Source organism: Hemiscyllium ocellatum, chromosome 19 (genome assembly GCF_020745735.1).
Source record: "Hemiscyllium ocellatum isolate sHemOce1 chromosome 19, sHemOce1.pat.X.cur, whole genome shotgun sequence".
NCBI classification, from domain to species: domain Eukaryota; kingdom Metazoa; phylum Chordata; class Chondrichthyes; order Orectolobiformes; family Hemiscylliidae; genus Hemiscyllium; species Hemiscyllium ocellatum.
This window is the reverse complement of record NC_083419.1, coordinates 35,035,178-35,052,434: the sequence shown is the minus strand read 5'-3', so window position 1 is coordinate 35,052,434 and position 17,257 is coordinate 35,035,178. Positions and strand designations below refer to the sequence as shown.

Here is a 17,257-nt window from a genome sequence, read left to right as displayed (position 1 = left end):
CATTTGTCAATATAAATAATATTATTAAAGATGATTCTGTACTTCAGTAATTGAAATGCATTCTGTTAGATCTGTCCTAGCAGGAGTTAAGTTTCCATTTGCTTAAGACTCCCTTGTTTTCTATTATTGTTGCCAAGTTGGCTGATTAATTGTGCAGCAGATGCAAATATTTGTAAGCATGTTAAATATAAGATGAAAAGTTCAAGGCAAATCAGATGTTTTTAAAAAAGCAACTACTTTGGGTTGGACACTTATATTTAGGCATCCATGTGTTGGAAGTGTGGCAAAATTAGAATGATGTTTGGTTGTGCTCATATTTTCCCATTGAAATGAGTTTCTTAGCACAATGCAGCTATGGAAGATGCAATATGAAATACTCCCATTTATTTTCAATTTATCATGGAGCAGGCTGCTGATTGTTAAATCCTGAAGCATGTCAAATACATCTAATGGCAAGATGGCTTGGTATTGCAAATATTGTTTTCATGTGTTTTAGTATATAATTTTGTGAGATATTGAAGTTGGTAGAAAATAGAATAGTGCAATTGAAGCATTTCAGAGTTTCATGGAATTAAACAATTGGGGTCATATTGTTTTAAGAGGCAAACAGTCAGCAAGATAAGGTTATCAAAATGCTGGGCTTGAGTGATCATCAGAACACCTAAAGCAAATACAATGTCCATTTAATAGAATCAGAATAGAAGAGATGGAGTTTAAAAAGGCAGGTAGCTTGCTTAGCTGGAGATGCATTAACAACAGCTCAGAGGGCATTAGAGCTAATTTAGCTTAAAGCATTCAGAAAACTCTTAAGTTAAAGACAGCTTGAGCAGTGTAGGGTACATGGAGAGGTTATATCTTAAGGTCCTCTGTTTTCATATAATCTGGTGTTGAGTTTATTGGGAGAAGTTAGTTGCATTTTGAAGGTGAATGCGAGAGCTAAAAGGTAGGTTCAGGTATTGCTGTTAGGCAGGAGAAGGCCCTGAAAACCATAGCATAACTGAGAATAGGGTGAACTTAGTCCACAAGCACAATTTGCTGATGCAGCTGAGAAAGATTGGAGTTTAAAGAAATTCAGCAGCAGCTTGTTGAAGCTACCCATCTTAAAAATTGAAACAGTAAATAAACTCATTGGAGCACTCCCAGGAATCTGAGGGACCTTGGTCACTGGAGAAGAGATTGTACTGAAAATGTGTTGCTGGTTAAAGCGCAGCAGGTCAGGCAGCATCCAAGGAACAGGAAATTCGACGTTTTGAATTTCCATCAGGCTTATGCCCGAAACGTCGAATTTCCTGTTCCTTGGATGCTGCCTGACCTGCTGCGCTTTAACCAGCAACACATTTTCAGCTCTGATCTCCAGCATCTGCAGACCTCACTTTTTACTCGAAGAGATTGTACTCCCAAGTTATGAGCAGACATTGAGGCAGTCTAAGTCAATGGTTTCAGAGTGTCCAAGGCTTGATTTTGGAAAGAGGAATTCCAGTCTCTTGCAAGCTAAGAGTTTTGCTGAGATGCAGCAATCTCTTGTGTCATAAGTGTCTGCTTAAGACTTACCTTGACTAAATCAAACATTTAAAGTATAGTCTACGGTGTGTGCAACTGCAGTTTGACTATTAACTTACGATTACTTTTATTAATCGTGAATATCTAAGATGTATGTGGAATTTAAAAGGATTAGAGTCATAATCTTACTGTTCAGGATATCTATTAGTCATTATTAATAATAGTTTTTCTCTAGTTTATATCATAAAGATTTTATTTCATATTTCAGTTCAACTCCAAATTATTATTTTTACCTTTTAGTCCTTCGAATCATTACAATCATATGGCATAGAAACAGATCATGCACCCTATCATGTCTGTGCTGACGGACAAGCACTATTCCCATTTACCTGCACTTGGTCCATAACGACTGTGCCCTAGCATTTTAAGTGTTCATCCAGATGTTTCATATATGTTGCAAAAGTATCTGCCTCCACCACAGTCTCAGGCAGCACCATCAATGTCTCTTCTACTCTGTGAATGAAAAAAACATTTCTTTCAGATCTCTTCTAAATAACTTATTCCTTGCTGTAAACATATGCCCTCTGGTCTTAAGGGTGTCTGCAATGGGGAAAAGATTGTCACAATCCCCAGCCTCTCATAATTTTGTATATCTCAATCAGATTCCCCTCCCCGCCTCCTCTGCTATAAGGACAACAAACCCAGCCTATCGAGTCTGTCCTCCTATTTGAGAGTTTTCATCCCAGGCTGCATCCTGGTGAATCTCTTCTACCCCCTCTCTAGTGCAATCACATCCTTATGATAGTATGGCAACCAGAACTGCACACAGTATTCTGAATGTGGCCTAACCAATGTTTTATAAAGTTGTAATAAGATGTTCTTGCTCTTGTATTCTGTGCCCCAGCAAACGAAGAGAAGCACCCCATAAACCACCTCCTCTCCCACTGTGCTGACACCTTCAGGGATCTTTGGACTTTGATATTAAGACCTCATTGTTCCTCAGTACTCCGTAGTGACTCATCAGCCATTCTGTACATTCCTCCCTCCTTAAACCTCCCAGAATGCATCTTAAGACCATAAGATAGGAGCAGAGTTAGACCATTCAACCCATTGGGTCTGTTTCACCATTCAATCATGATTGAAATGTTTCTCAATCCCATTCTCCTGCCTTGTCCTCACAACCTTTGATCCCCTTACCAATCAAGAGCCTGTCCATCTCTGTCTTAAATACGCTCAATGACGTGGCAATGGGTTCCTCATCATCTCACTTCTTCTAAAGGGTTGTTCTAGTTTCTCCTCCAAGTGAAAACATTTTTATCCATGTCTATCCTATTCAAGTCTGTCAGTCAGATTCTCTCCCTCATCCTTCTAAATCCCATCGAGTACAGACTGAGAGTCCTCAACCGCTCTTCACATGACCAGCTTTTCATCCCAGGGTCATTCTTATAAATCTCCCCTGGACTCCCTCCAACACCAGCAAATTTTTCCTTGGATACAGGGCTCAAACCTGCTGAAAATATTCCAAATGCAGTCTGACCAGAGCTTTATGCAGACTCAACAGCACATTACTGTTCTTGTATTCTAACCCTCCTAGACATGAATGTTAACATCATATTTATCTTCCCAGCTGCCACTGAGCCTGCATGTTATCCGTAAGAGCATCCTGAACTAAAGTTCCCAGTCTCTTTTGTCTTCCTGAGCAACTACCTCTGCCAGCAATGGAGAACTGCAAGCCTTTCATTGTAGGTCTTCTGTGTGGGACACATGTCTCTGGATCCTAGGAAAGCCTGGTATCGTCCCACGAACTGTCTGATGGGTGTTTGTATCTGTCACGTTTTCTCCATCCGGAGACTGGTGCTAATTACCCAATACCAAGACTAAATTCTGCTCTGTATTTCCAGGAAATTTAGATTCGTCCAATAGCTCTTGGAAAAATATGTCTCTTCCCTTCCCCATTATTTCTTCTAGCTTTGCCTCACTTTGATCCCCATTCACTGATCAGCGGGAACACTTCCATTATTTACTTGCAGTGAATTTGCACGTGTGTGTGTCTCACTCTCTTCCTTCCCTCAATTTTACCCTGACCCCCCTGCCCCAACATCCTAATCCCTTGATGGCTATTGTTCATTTGTATATCATGTCACATTGCAGCAACTTCAGGCTCTGCTATAATTATATGAGGAGAATTTATAATCTCTTTTAAAAGTAACTGGAGAAATGTTGAAGCAAATAATCTGTAAGGCTCAATTAGAGTCATAGAGATGTACAGCTTGGAAACAGACCCTTTGGTCCAACCCGTCCATGCCGACCAGATATCCGAACCCAATCTAATCCCACCTGCCAGTACCCAGCCCATATCTCTTCAAACCCTTCCTATATATATAGCCATCCAAATGCCTCTTCAATGTTGCAATTGTACCAGCCTGCACCACTTCCTCTGGCAGCTCATTCCATACACTTACCACCTTCTGTGTGAAAAAGTTGTCCCTTAGGTCTCTTTTATATCTTTCCCCTCTCACCCTAAACCTATGCCCTTTAGTTCTGGACTCCCCGACCCCAGGGAAAAGACTTTGCCTATTTATCCTATCCATGCCCCTCATAATTTTGTAAACCTCTATAAGGTCACCCCATAGCCTCCAATGCTCCAGGGAAAACAGCCCCAGCTTGTTCAGCTTCTCCCTGTAGCTCAGATCCTCCAACCCTGGCAACATCCTTGTAGATCTTTTCTGAATCGTTTCAAATTTCACAACATCTCTCCGATAGGAAGGAGACCAGAATTGCACGCAGTATTCCAAAAGTGGCCTAACCAATGTCCTGTACAGCCGCAACACGTCCTCCCAATTCCTGTACTCAATACTCTGACCAATAAAGAAAAGAAAAGCATACCAAATGCCTTCTTCACTATCCTATCTACCTGCGACTCCACTTTCAAGGAGCTATGAACCTGCACTCCAAGGTCTCTTTTGTTCAGCAACACTCCCTAGGACCTTACCATTAAGTGTATTAGTCCTGCTAAGATTTGCTTTCCCAAAATGCAGCACCTCGCATTTATCTGAATTAAATTCCATCTGCCACTCCTCAGCCCATTGGCCCATCTGGTCAAGATCCTGTTGCAGTCTGAGGTAACCCTCTTTGCTGTCCACTACACCTCCAATTTTGGTGTCATCTGCAAACTTACTCTTATGCTCGCATCCAAGTCATTTATGTAAATGACAAAAAGTAGAGGACCCAGCACCGATCCTTGGGGCACTCCACTGTCACAGGCCTGCAGTCTGAAAAACAACCTTCCATCACCACCCTCTGTCTTCTACCTTTGAGCCAGTTCTGTATCTAAATGGCTAGTTCTCCCTGTATTCCATGAGATCTAACCTTGCTAATCAGTCTCCCATGGGGAACCTTGTCGAACGCCTGACTGAAGTCCATATAGATCACATCTACTGCCCTGCCCTCATCAGTCTTCTTTGTTACTTCCTCAAAAAACTCAATCAACTTTGTGAGCATGATTTCCCATGCACAAAGCCATGTTGACTATCCCGAATCAGTCCTTGCCTTTCCAAATACATGTACATCCTGTCCCTCAGGATTCCCTCCAATAACTTGCCCACCACTGTGGTCAGGCTCACCGGTCTGTAGTTCCTGGCTTGTCTTTACCACCCTTCTTAAACAGTGGTACCACGTTTGCCAACCTCCAGTCTTCCACACCTCACCTGTAACCATCAATGATACAAATATCTTAGCAAGAGGCCCAGCAATCACTTCTCTAGCTTCCCAAAGTGTTCTCGGGTACACCTTATCAGGTCCTGGGGATTTATCCACCTTTAACAGTTTCAAGACATTCAGCACTTCTTCCTCTGTAATCTGGACATTTTGCAAGATGTCACCTTCTATTTCCCTACAGTCTATATCTTCCATATCCTTTTCCACAGTAAATACTGATGCAAAATATTCATTTAGTATCTCTCCCATTTTCTGTGGCTCCACACAAAGGCTGCCTTGCTGATCTTTTGAGGCGCCCTACTTTCTCCCTAGTTACCCTTTTGTCCTTAATATATTTGTAAAAACCTTTTGGATTTTCCTTCATTCTATTTGCCAAAGCTGTCTCATGTCCCCGTTTTGCCCTCCTGATTTCCCTGTTAAGTACGCTCCTACTTTCTTTATACTCTTCTAAGCATTCACTCGATCTCTCCTGTCTATACCTGACAAATGCTTCTTTCTTTTTCTTAACCAAACCCTCAATTTCTTTAGTCATCCAGAATTCCCTATACCTACCAGCCTTCCCTTTCACCCTGACAGGAATATACATTCTCTGGATTTTCTGAAGGCATCCCATTTTCCAGTCGTCCCTTTACCTGCGAACATCTGCCTCCAATCAGCTTTTGAAAGTTCTTACCGTCAAAATTGGCCTTTCTCTAATTTAGAACTTCAACTTTTAGATCTGGTCTATTCTTTTCCATCACGATTTTAAAACAAATAGAATTATGGTCGTTGGCCCCAAAGTGCTCCCCCACTGACACCTCAGTCACCTGCCCTGCCTTATTTCCCAAGAGTAGGTCAAGGTTTGCACCTTCTCTAGTAGATACATCCACATACTGAATCAGAAAATTTTCTTGTACACTCTTAACAAATTCCTCTCCATTTAAACCTTTAATACGATGGCAGTCCCAGTCAATGTTTGGAAAGTTAAAATCCCCTACCATAACTACCCTATTATTCCTACAAATAGCTGAGATCTTCTTACAAGTTTGTTTCTCAATTTCCCTCTGACTATTGGGGGGTCTATAATACAATCCCAGTAATAGAAGGAGTTGATTAACAGGATCAATTGAGAATGTATTTTAGAGACGCTGCAGAGTAGGACTGGGCCAAATTGTCTTTGACTGCTAATAAATTATAAAATCCAACTTAAACTGCAGTTGTGTGGCCACCCTCAGCTCTGTGGTGTGTCAGGCAGCCCTGGGTTCAAGCCCTACTTACTGTGTTTGAACACTAATCCAGAAGAAGTAATCAAGGCATTGGTTTTAAGGTGAGCAAGTAATCAAGGTATTATTTGCCTCTTCAAATTAATATACAGGCACTCCCTGTTTTGCGAATAGGATCTATTCTGGCTCCATGTGCAAGTCGATTTGTATGCAAATCAGAACATAGTGCAGGACAATGTGAAACAGCTGTTCATAAGTACTGGAAATGTTTGTTTGTCTTTTACATTACACCCCTATTTGGGATTACATTCGTAATATGAACATTCGTAAGTCAGATGATCATAAATCAAGCACCCACTGCATGCCAATTCCAGGAAGAACTTGGTATTTTCACTGGTTGAATTTATCTCCTTGTTTGTGCTCCCCTTCTATGCACAAATTGGAATAGCAATTTGGAATACTTGAGAATTTGAAAGATGCGGTGCAAATAGCCTACTCTTTTCTTTTGATGTTCTCTGTTCGGTTCCACTACGTATTACTTAGCTATTGTTTATTGATAAATAAAACTACTCTATGGGCAAAACAGAGCAAATGCCTACCCACAGAATTTGTCTCCGACATTAAAAGCATGACTGGACAGAGTAGATAAGAGAAACTATCATGAAAACCTTAACTATGAGATGACACACATTTTAAGTGTAAGAAGCCCAAGTAATGTGAGGAAAAGCTTTTGGTGCAACAACTCATAGTGGCTCAGATTTGAGAGACTGATAGACAGGTACAATGAGACTTCCAAGAGAGTTAGATAGTTGACTGAAAAGGAAGAATGTGTGGGGTTACCGGGAGAAGTGGGAGATGTCACAAGGTGAACTTCTTTTAAAGAGCTAGTGCAAAAAGATGGGCCTTGTGGCCTTCTGTTGCGCTGTACAAATTCTGTAAGTTAGGCATGATTCAGATCTTAAGCTATGTTTAGAAATGTGTGCCAGATGCAAAAATGTAATGGTGTATTCTTATTTCACAATAGCATTCTATTCCAATAAGTAGCGCAGACGGATTTAATTACAGTTCAAAACATAATTAGGAAAGTTAACACAATCATTTACATATAAGCATATTTACACCATCAAAAGAAAAAAATTATTAACTTTCATTCCTGTGAAAATATATTACAGATGTTCAAAATGTCAAATTTGTCAGGAAAAAAAGATTGTTTTTGTGTAGCCTAAAATAACAGGAATTTCCTGTTATCCACTAGTTTTTGGACTGAAGCCTGTGGACTAATTTCTGTTTGCTCCTAAAAATGCTAAAACATAATGGAGACTTAAAGTCATAAGTCTCAAATATGCGTTTTGTATTATATTTCTAGAGCTTTTCAAATATTATGGAAAACAAAAGAAAGATCTTTAATTCATGTAGAACCTCAGGTCACCTCAAAGCACTGCACAAACAATACCTTCCTTGTAACTATTGTTATGCAGGTAAGCATAGAGTTCAGAAAAAAAACCATGGTGAACAACCAGCAAATAACTGACACAGCATTTATTCTTGGTGAGACAAATGTTAACCAGAACACACACAATTTCCCTACTTCTCAAATAGTGCCCAGGAGTCTTTTATGAACATTCAGGAACCTGACAAGGCTTCATTTTTTGGTTAATTGAATAAAACAGATATGCCAGAGCTCTGTCAGGACTGCTCTGTACTTCAGTGCTCTATGTCCGGTCAAGGATAATGAGGGTGAAATCATAATGTTCTGACATCATTCTGAGTCTCCTCAATTGAAACGAGCTGACATTCAGTAACATTGGCACAAATCTTCAATGTCCAATTTGTTGAAGACCAGATGTATAGCAGAGGATGTGTATCATGATGCTATAGCTATTCTGACCTGTGGATCTACGAGGTAATTGCTCGGGATGTTTAAATTTCAGGTGTGGGCAATGAGGTGCTGTTCTCCCAGTTTACATTGAGCCTCGCTGAAGCACTGCAGCTGGCCTGAGACAGAAATATTGCCATGGGAACACAGTGAAGGGTTTAAGCGACAGACAACTGGAAGCTCAGGGTTGCTTTTATGGACACACAAAAGTTGAAGTTGTCACACAATCTTCCAAGTGTACACGAAACCATATTGTGAACAGCAAATAAAGTAGATGAGATTGAATGGTGCAAGTAATTCGCTACTTCACATGGAAGGTGTGCATGAGGCCCGCCACAGAGCAAGATGGAGGAACAACGCCTCACCTTCTGCTGTGGTACCTTAGGCTTCAATACTTAATCGTGAGTTTAACAATTTTACAGCGTGAAAGCCATCATCTGTGTTCATTATCCTCCCCTACACCCAGGTCCAATTTTGAGTTGCTCCCACGTACAGCAAACCCACTTACTACTATTTATATTTCTCGTTAGCACCCTTCCCAGGAACTGTCTCTCTATATCTATACCTCTCTTTATCTATACCTTCTCTGTCGCTCTCTCGCGCACACTCTGTTTCGCTCGTGCTCTCTCACACTCTGTTTCTCTTGTGCTCTCTCTATGTCTCTTTGGGAACCATTTCTGTATATTCTATTCACTGCCTCCACCCCCAGCCATCCCATCATCCGCATAAACACCAACTTTTCGCAGCAACAATCAGTTTTAATGAAGTTCAATTTTAACTTTTTATTTCTACAAATGCTGTCAAAGCTGCTGAGTTTCTCCAGTGCTTTACTGTTTTTGATGTGCAAGAACACATTTGATTACAACCAGATATCCATATTATCCAAACAGCAATAGCTTTATGATTGCTTAATCTTGTCTGTTTATTCCTTCATTGTTCTCTATGATAAATGTAACGTGGTCAGCTTTTCTGACTTATTTCCTTTTTTACAGGAAGAGGTTTTGGAACAGCAACAACAGGAAAGGAATGACAGTAACTTTGCCCGTATCTGTGTGTTTTGTAGTGAAGAATTTGCAGGAAACAGGTCTGTAATTTCTGAAGCAGCTGTGCTTTTTTAATTGTGGGAACTTTGAAGTGATTTTGATGAAATTGTCCAGTGTTTTCTCCCAATTAACCATTTGTAACTAGTCACCTAGTAACCCATGGTAAGCCCCTTGCCAAGGCTGATATTACAAAACATTAAAATGTTTGCAATTTGTGATTAATTTGTTGAATTGTTGTGCAATGTTTATACCATATTTCCCTCATTACTGAGAATTTCAAAGTATAAAACTATATTTTCTTGAATTACACTTGTTTGGGGCTGACACTGGTTACCTCAGTTGGTTTTCGTGTGATTTAGAATAATGCCAAGCAAGCGTACACATTTATTTCCCACTATAACTGATGTCAACTTCAATTCTGACTCCTTACCCTGTTCTTGAGAGTGGAGCACGTAAACAAAAACCAAAAGAACTGCAAATGCTAGAAATCAAAAACAAAATCACAAATTGCTGGAAAAACTCAGCGGGTGTGGCAGTATCTGTGGAGAGAAATCAGAGTTAACATTTCAGTTTCAGTGACCCTTCCTCAGAACTCAAACCCATTCTGAGACCTGCTGAATTTTTCCAGCAACTTCTGTTTTTGTATCAAGAGAGACAATTTGAAATGAAGCATACGGAAAATGTGAGCCAAAGTATGGCCGATGTTAATACAGCTTGACATTATAAAAATGCAAGGTTAAGTAAGGATCTGGGTGAAAAATAATATTTCAAGTTTTATTTTGTATCTGTTTATTCAGGGCTGTTCTGTTCAACCACATGGCTAAAGATCATTCTTTTAATGTGGGCTTACCAGACAATATTGTGTACTGTAATGAATTCCTGGATTTGGTGCAGAAAAAGATGGATAAGTATGCATGTTTTAAATTTTTTGAATAGATACATGAAAACAACAGTGACGCTGCATTGAACGGTGTGTGGAAGACAAAAATGGAGCCTTAGCCATAGTGCTGAGTTCTTGATTACCTGTCAATTGCAAGTGTTGGAAAATAATGCACTTCTCCTTTCAATTGCTCTTGTTTGCCTTCGTTTCATTTCAAGTGATTCAAGATAATGAGTCCCAACATGATCCACTGCAAAATTGTTTCGAACATCCTTTAACAATCAGACCACAAACCAATTGACTGTGGGCTTAATCCTTATAAACCTCTCTCAGATTGATGATGAGCAAGTATCGGAATCAAACTAGACATTTGCGTTTCTTTTTTCGGAAAAGCAACACAAATGTTCATTTTGGTTTGAAATTCATTTTTTTGTTCAAGTAATCATACACCTATATAATATCAAGGGCCATATTACCTACACATTTTGCCTTATCTTTCAAGAGGATGCAAGGATTTTTTTTTCATTATTCCCAAATTATGAAGTCAATTTGGGTATCTAGGGTCCTAAATCTTTTTTTTTGTACAACTGCTCAAAAACTTTAACTCATTGAAAATGTGCTTCTGCACACTTGGTAAATAATGTGAGCCAGCTTTATGTCTATGCAAATAGATAAGTTTCAAACTTACTCAGAATCAATGTTAGGTGCATGCTTCTATGCTGCTGTTCGGCCAAAGCAGCCATTTTGTTCATGTTATTTCCATAGATTTTTAGTATTTGGGTTAACTGTAGTTTGTGAGAAACAAATGTTTTTCTCTATCTGTCTGTTACAGGTGAAAAACTTTATTTTCCATCAACAATCAACACTTATTTTAGTTTCTTAATGCACACTTGTATTCAAAACATTTCAGGAGAAATATGCACCTTTCACTCTTCTTTGCAACAGCATGGCCTCACCTCACTGTGAACAGAACCATAAGAAATCTGACAGTTTTAATATCCTTGTTATCTCAGACTTTATTTTTCACGTTATCAGGATGTAGAATTATTGAGTCTCGCTTAAAAATTTATTAAAAGAGATAACGTGCAAATTACTCTGTCTGGATTTCATTGGATCCAAATATAAATGTGCTGGCAATGGTGTGTTGTATATGTGAACATATGAATAGGAGCAGCAGTAGCCACTCAGCCCTGCAAATCTGTTCTGCCTTTCAATAAGATCATGATAAATCTGACAGCTCCGCATTTCTATCTTCTCCCAATAACCTTTCACGCCTTTGCTTATATCCTATCCAAACATACCCCTCCCCACACCTTATATAGATTCAAAGACTCTGTTTGCAGTACCTTCCAAGGGAAGAAAGCTCAATGATCCATGCCCTCTGTCAGAAAGTATTTCAGGTCATCTCTGTTTTAAATGTTTGACCCATTTTTAAAATGACCCTCCATTTCTAGAATCTTCCACAAGAGGAAACTTCCTTTTCACATGCACACTGTCAAGATCAACCAGAATTTTGTGTTTGATGTATTTTAACTTCCAGGTCATTTCATCCAGTCCAAAATGAATAAACCTTAATTTAGGTGATGCCAATATTGTTGTTAACATACCAAACAGCTGGTAAATAGAATAAACATTGACTCAATAATTATCTTTATTTTGTTATAACTACACACCAACTACAGTAGTACAAGAAACTCCTCTGGCATCTTCTCACTGGTGATGAGAAATGGGTAATAAATGCTGCCCTTGCCAATATCCCACAAAAGAATAACATGAAAACTTTTTTGTTTGTTTATGTATTTCTTTACAATTTTCCAATTTTGTAACTTTTGCAATGATTATCTTATAAGATGCTCAATTAATTCTCACTGTTGAAAATAAGCCCATCAAGGGTGCATAGAAAATTCCAAAATGCTTTCTCCTCAAAATTGGTGACTTTGAGGTGAAAGCTAGGTATAATGGAGGTATTACTTGGATATACATGTTAAATTCCAGCAAAATAGTTCTCGAAAGAGAATGTGGCCAACGTAAAATGATATACTTGAATGCAAATTACAGCAGAACTGCTTTTTCTAAAATGACCACATTTATGCCAGAGTTGCATCAGATTCACTTTAGGCCTAGTGCTCATGACCTGTCCCATATCATTTGTCAAATCACAAAGTACATCCACAAACCTTTTGAAACCTGAACTTTGACTAAAACAATTAGAAATATCTCTCCCTGCATATCACCAGTTTTAGAAGGAAAATCTTCAGTTCCCATCCTCTTGTCAGGAAATCCTTTCCATAAGGACCACTGGTTTTAAATAGAGGCAGAACAAGAGCAATAAGAAGAGGAAATGGTAGAGGTACACAGATAAAGCTGCAAAATAGAAGAAAATTTCAACTAAAGTTCTACACCCAGCAGAGTCTACACACAATACTGCTCACTTGATATTGTCCTTTTGAGAAGGCCTGCTTAAGAAAACATAGGTGTGAAAGTGTTCTATCTTCCAAAATGGCCTCAAAATGTCCTCTCAAACTCAAAGAAACAAAGAATAAATTTACTTTGGACATCCAAGTTTGTACATTGCAGAATGGTTTGACTGTATCAATATTTACAAGAGATATTTTTTCCACTGTTCCTATATTCCTGCTATCCATTCTTTTGCTTTCAGCCTGATCTGATGATATACCTCAGTATGTAATGTTATTGGCACTTGGCAGTGCGACAGTATTCCAAGCTTGGTATTTTGGGAGTGAGGTTGTACTCAAAACCCCCTGAAAGACATTCCCTAGGCCTGCTGGGGATTGAACAATTTGATCCTATTGCTTGCCAGTAATGTGAAAAAGCATCAAAAGAAAGATTAGTCTCATAAGAACAAAGTCAAGTCGTGCCTTTTCTCTGTAATCCAATGGTCGTCTGAAGAGGATATCAGTTAGATTTTGAATGCCCAGAAAACTGCACCCCAAATATTTTACAAGCTGTCAGCCATCGTTCTTTGTGCATGATCCCACAAATAATGTCAACGCATCGCCATTGAATATACTGATTGGTTTCAGTACTGTTTGTGGAAAAGGAAAATGCAGATGTCTTTTGTTCAGTGATCCCTGCTGGCTGTCCCTTCTCCACAAATGCCTCTTAGCATTTTCATATGCATATGTCACTTATTCAGCATCTTTACCATTTAAGCAGCACCCAGTAATCTGCATTTGCAGCTTTGAATTCAACAGCTGACTTCCTCAATCACCACTTTCCACTGTTGAATCCAACTTTTACATCTGACTGACAAATGACTTTCTCTTGTACCTTAATTTTTCTCATCTTTATTCCAAACCTATGTCTCAGCCAGTGATAAACATGTTTAAAACTATCTACATTTTTAAAATGTTTCTTTGAACTGGTGAATGTTAGTAAATCAATTGGTGACAGAGATAGAAGCCTGTTCACCCCTTCATTCTCCTTCAGTAGCATCTTGCCATGAGTTATCTTGAGGAAAAGGAAGTGGAAAAGCTGATGTGTTACACTGCTACCATATTAGTTTCCCTGTAGACTCCCTCCCTAACAGGATTGCAAGTGTGCCTACATCAAATAGACTGAAGCAGTTCAAAGCAGCTTGCTACCACCCTCTCAAGAGCAGTTTCAGATGAGCAATAAATGCAGGCCCTATCAGCAAAGACGACATGCGCTGAATTAAGTTTTAAAGAAATATTTACTTGCTTTAACAAATGAATTTGCAGGCAAACAGTTAAGGGTCTAGGCAATGTGCCACTACTCTCCCACATCTCTGTTCCCGGCAGGTTGAGAAATGTAAGTCTCCAGGATTGTAATACAAAACAGATGATCAAATGTTGCAGAAAGAGGCTATCGTGCCTATCATGTCAGTTCTTTTAAAGAGCAATCCAAATAGTCCCAGTTCCCCCAACAGACCTACCAGTGATCTCCTCTCAAGTATTTATCCAGTTCTGTTTTAAAAGTTACAATTGCATCTGTTTTTACATCCCACTTATTCAGTGTATTCCAGGCATAGGTTATGACAACTTGAGAATCCAGTTGTTTGGTCATACACAACCTGACTATTGCTGAAAAAAGGCACACTTTGTTAAAACATGTGTCTTGCACTTGTCCAGACAAGCTACAAGAAATACCAACATGGAGGGGAAACAACATCATATTCTATAAGAGGAGATTGATTAGCAAATGGACTCTGATTGATGGAAACATTGCCATGGAGAATGTGCCAATTAGTAATGACCAATATTTAGCTGCCAAGTTTTTTGTTCAAATTTGAAATCAGGCAGATTGATTCTGATTACTTAAGGCATTGCTCTGAGAAACTAATTAGAGAATGACTATCACCTACTTTGTTGAGTTAAAGCAGGTACAGTGTGTGTACATAAAAACAAAATACGCAGATACTGGAAATCTGAAAGAAAAACAGTAAGTGCTAGAGAAATTTAGCAAGTCTGATAGCAACTATGGAGAGAGAGAGATAAAGTTTAGAGTCCAGTATGACTCTTCTTAGAACTTAGTTTGTGTCCATGTTCATTACTGTACAAAGCACAAGGCCTGGTGTATTGGTGTAGGTAGTTTTCTGAACATACTTAATGCACTATTCTGTGAGCCCAACTGGCAATCCTAAAATGACATCAGTGTAATTTGTCACACAGTCAAGGTTGTTTAGCAAATCAAAACAGATATTGCTGGAGAAGTTCAGCAGGTCTGGCAGCATTTGTAGAGAGAAAACGGAATTCAAGTTTAAAATCCTCTGACCCTTTACTGAATTGCCTTTTAGTGTGGTGAGGCTTGCAAGGTCTGATTGGATATATCAGCACTTGGCTTATTCCAAACAGTCACAAGTTAATATTGTTTGATACACTCCATCTATATATGGCCCACATACCTAGCATCACACTGGCACTACATTTTTTTTTCTGATGTTACTCATTTGTGTGATTGACAGAATATCTTCCTGGCTTGATGCCTGCATCTTGTTAGTGGTACATGCTACTGGTATTGCACCTGCATCGTAGTAATTCTAAACAGTTAATTTCATGTGTTGCTCAAACTTTTTGCAATTACATGCCCTTCCAGGGAGATCTCAAACTGGGCATTTTTCCGGACCAAACATGTTGGCCTCAGGCCTGTTAATGCATTGCACAATGTACAACAAGAAATTAACTAATCAGGTTGCTTCTATTCACCAATGGAGCACTCAAAAAGAAACTTAGACATTTGCACTACAATACTGTGTCATTGCAATCTAAATGCACAATCGTTGTCTGAATTATTACTCACTGAACCGTGATGAACTCGCAGTGAGATTCAGTTTTAATGTCACCATATACGTCCAAATAGATGGCTTTGCCATTGGATCTCCACGAGAGATAGATCTTGCAAATATTTTTATTGAGTTCCACGAGAAACATGTCTTTGGAATTAACTAGTGCATTCCCCATATCTATGCCTCAACAAATTAGAATCCATAAGCCACCAATCAGCATTCTTATTCAGCATCAATATTTTCATTTTCCTTTGGTATTTCTTGAGCATTATTCTGAGGAGTGCAGAATTAAAAACATGGACAACATGGACAAAATTTTTTTTTTGTTGCAATGTATTTTCTTCGTGCTGCTCTGAGTCTTTGGTGATGAAATTAACTAGTCTGCTGAATTATTGTCTCTCAGTTCTGTAGTAATATTCAAATCACAATTGAATGTGGCATTGAGTCCAGATAAATGAAACATTAAAGAGTGATGTCTGCATTATCCATGGTTCTTTTGATCTTGCCCTCAATTCACTTATTCAAGTACAAATAATTGCTAATTATCAACAATATGATTTCAAGGTTTTAGATCTTTCAGATGATTTTCTGGTTGATTACATTTATGTGATCGTTGAAAATTTATGTAGGAGTTTTGTACTTGAAAAATGTGTTATTGGCAAATGTCTGTTTCTGCAGTTTACAGTGTTTATATTGTGAGAAAACATTCCGTGACAAAAATACTCTCAAAGATCATATGAGGAAAAAGCAGCATCGCAGAATCAATGCCAAAAATCATGAATATGACAAATTTTACACCATTAACTATCTGGTAAGATTCGTATCTAGTTTTAGAGTCAAATAATTTAAAACAATGTAAAGATGAAAATTGCTGGTGGTGAGATGAGTGTGCATGTATTAATGAAATCAATGAAATTCTGCTATCCACTCTTTTTTTTCCAGGCAATATCCTGTTTATTTTAATATCTCTATTGAAATAATAGAATTATTCAAGCATCAATCACAAAAAGAATTTTGAAGCTTTTTTTAAACTGGTAACCAAAGTTAAGGAAATAATTTGATTCAGTATTACTCTGAGGATGTTGACGAGAAAAGTCATGAAACGGAGGGATCTAGGATGATCTGAGAGGTCTACTTTGCTCAACTCTGCATCTCCGTTCAGGCCAAGTAGCACTGTCACCTCCCCAATTAAATTATTTCTATAAAACTTTGGTATTTAAAGAGCTTGTGAACTCAAAGAATTTATACAAATTCTGTTATAAAGTCTACTTGATTAAAGAAATATATGACAAAAAGTAAAGGCCGCAGATGTCCCAATACATGGGACACTCACCTGAGAAATCAGACACTTCCGCGGCTGCAGCTGCAGCTCCCTCTTTTAGCCCATTGGAGTCATTCACCCACCAGGCCCTGGCTACGGAGTTTGCGAAACTGTGAGAGATGATCAAGTCACCAAATGAAAAGAAGTTCCGCGACAGACTGAACCCGAGCACGGTCATGCTCCACAAGCACGAGGGGTATCTGGAAGGGTTAGGATATTGAATGGAGCAAGTTGAAAGAAAAACAGCAGCTTCAGAAACCGAGATCAATTCTTCAAAAGAGCGAATTTGAGTACTGGAGAAACCCATTTGCTCGACAGGATTAAGCAAGATCTTCAGCGATGGGAGGCTATTCCAATATCCTGGCTAGGCCAGATAGCTGTTATCAAAATGAATGTTATCTCTCATTTGTTATATCCTATATGAATGTTCCTCTTAATTTTTCCGAGGCAAA

The 17,257-nt window shown here is 38.8% G+C and overlaps 1 protein-coding gene across 1 annotated transcript in view; it reads left to right on the top strand.

Annotated features, from left to right (window-relative positions):
• The window catches only part of znf277 (zinc finger protein 277), a 77,417-nt gene that overhangs the window by 35,000 nt on the left and 25,160 nt on the right, over nt 1-17,257 (top strand). Inside the window, exons 5-7 of the mRNA XM_060839819.1 lie at nt 9,288-9,379; nt 10,136-10,246; nt 16,163-16,295. Coding sequence (XP_060695802.1) covers nt 9,288-9,379; nt 10,136-10,246; nt 16,163-16,295 — 336 coding nt within the window. The remainder of the gene's footprint in view (nt 1-9,287; nt 9,380-10,135; nt 10,247-16,162; nt 16,296-17,257) is intronic.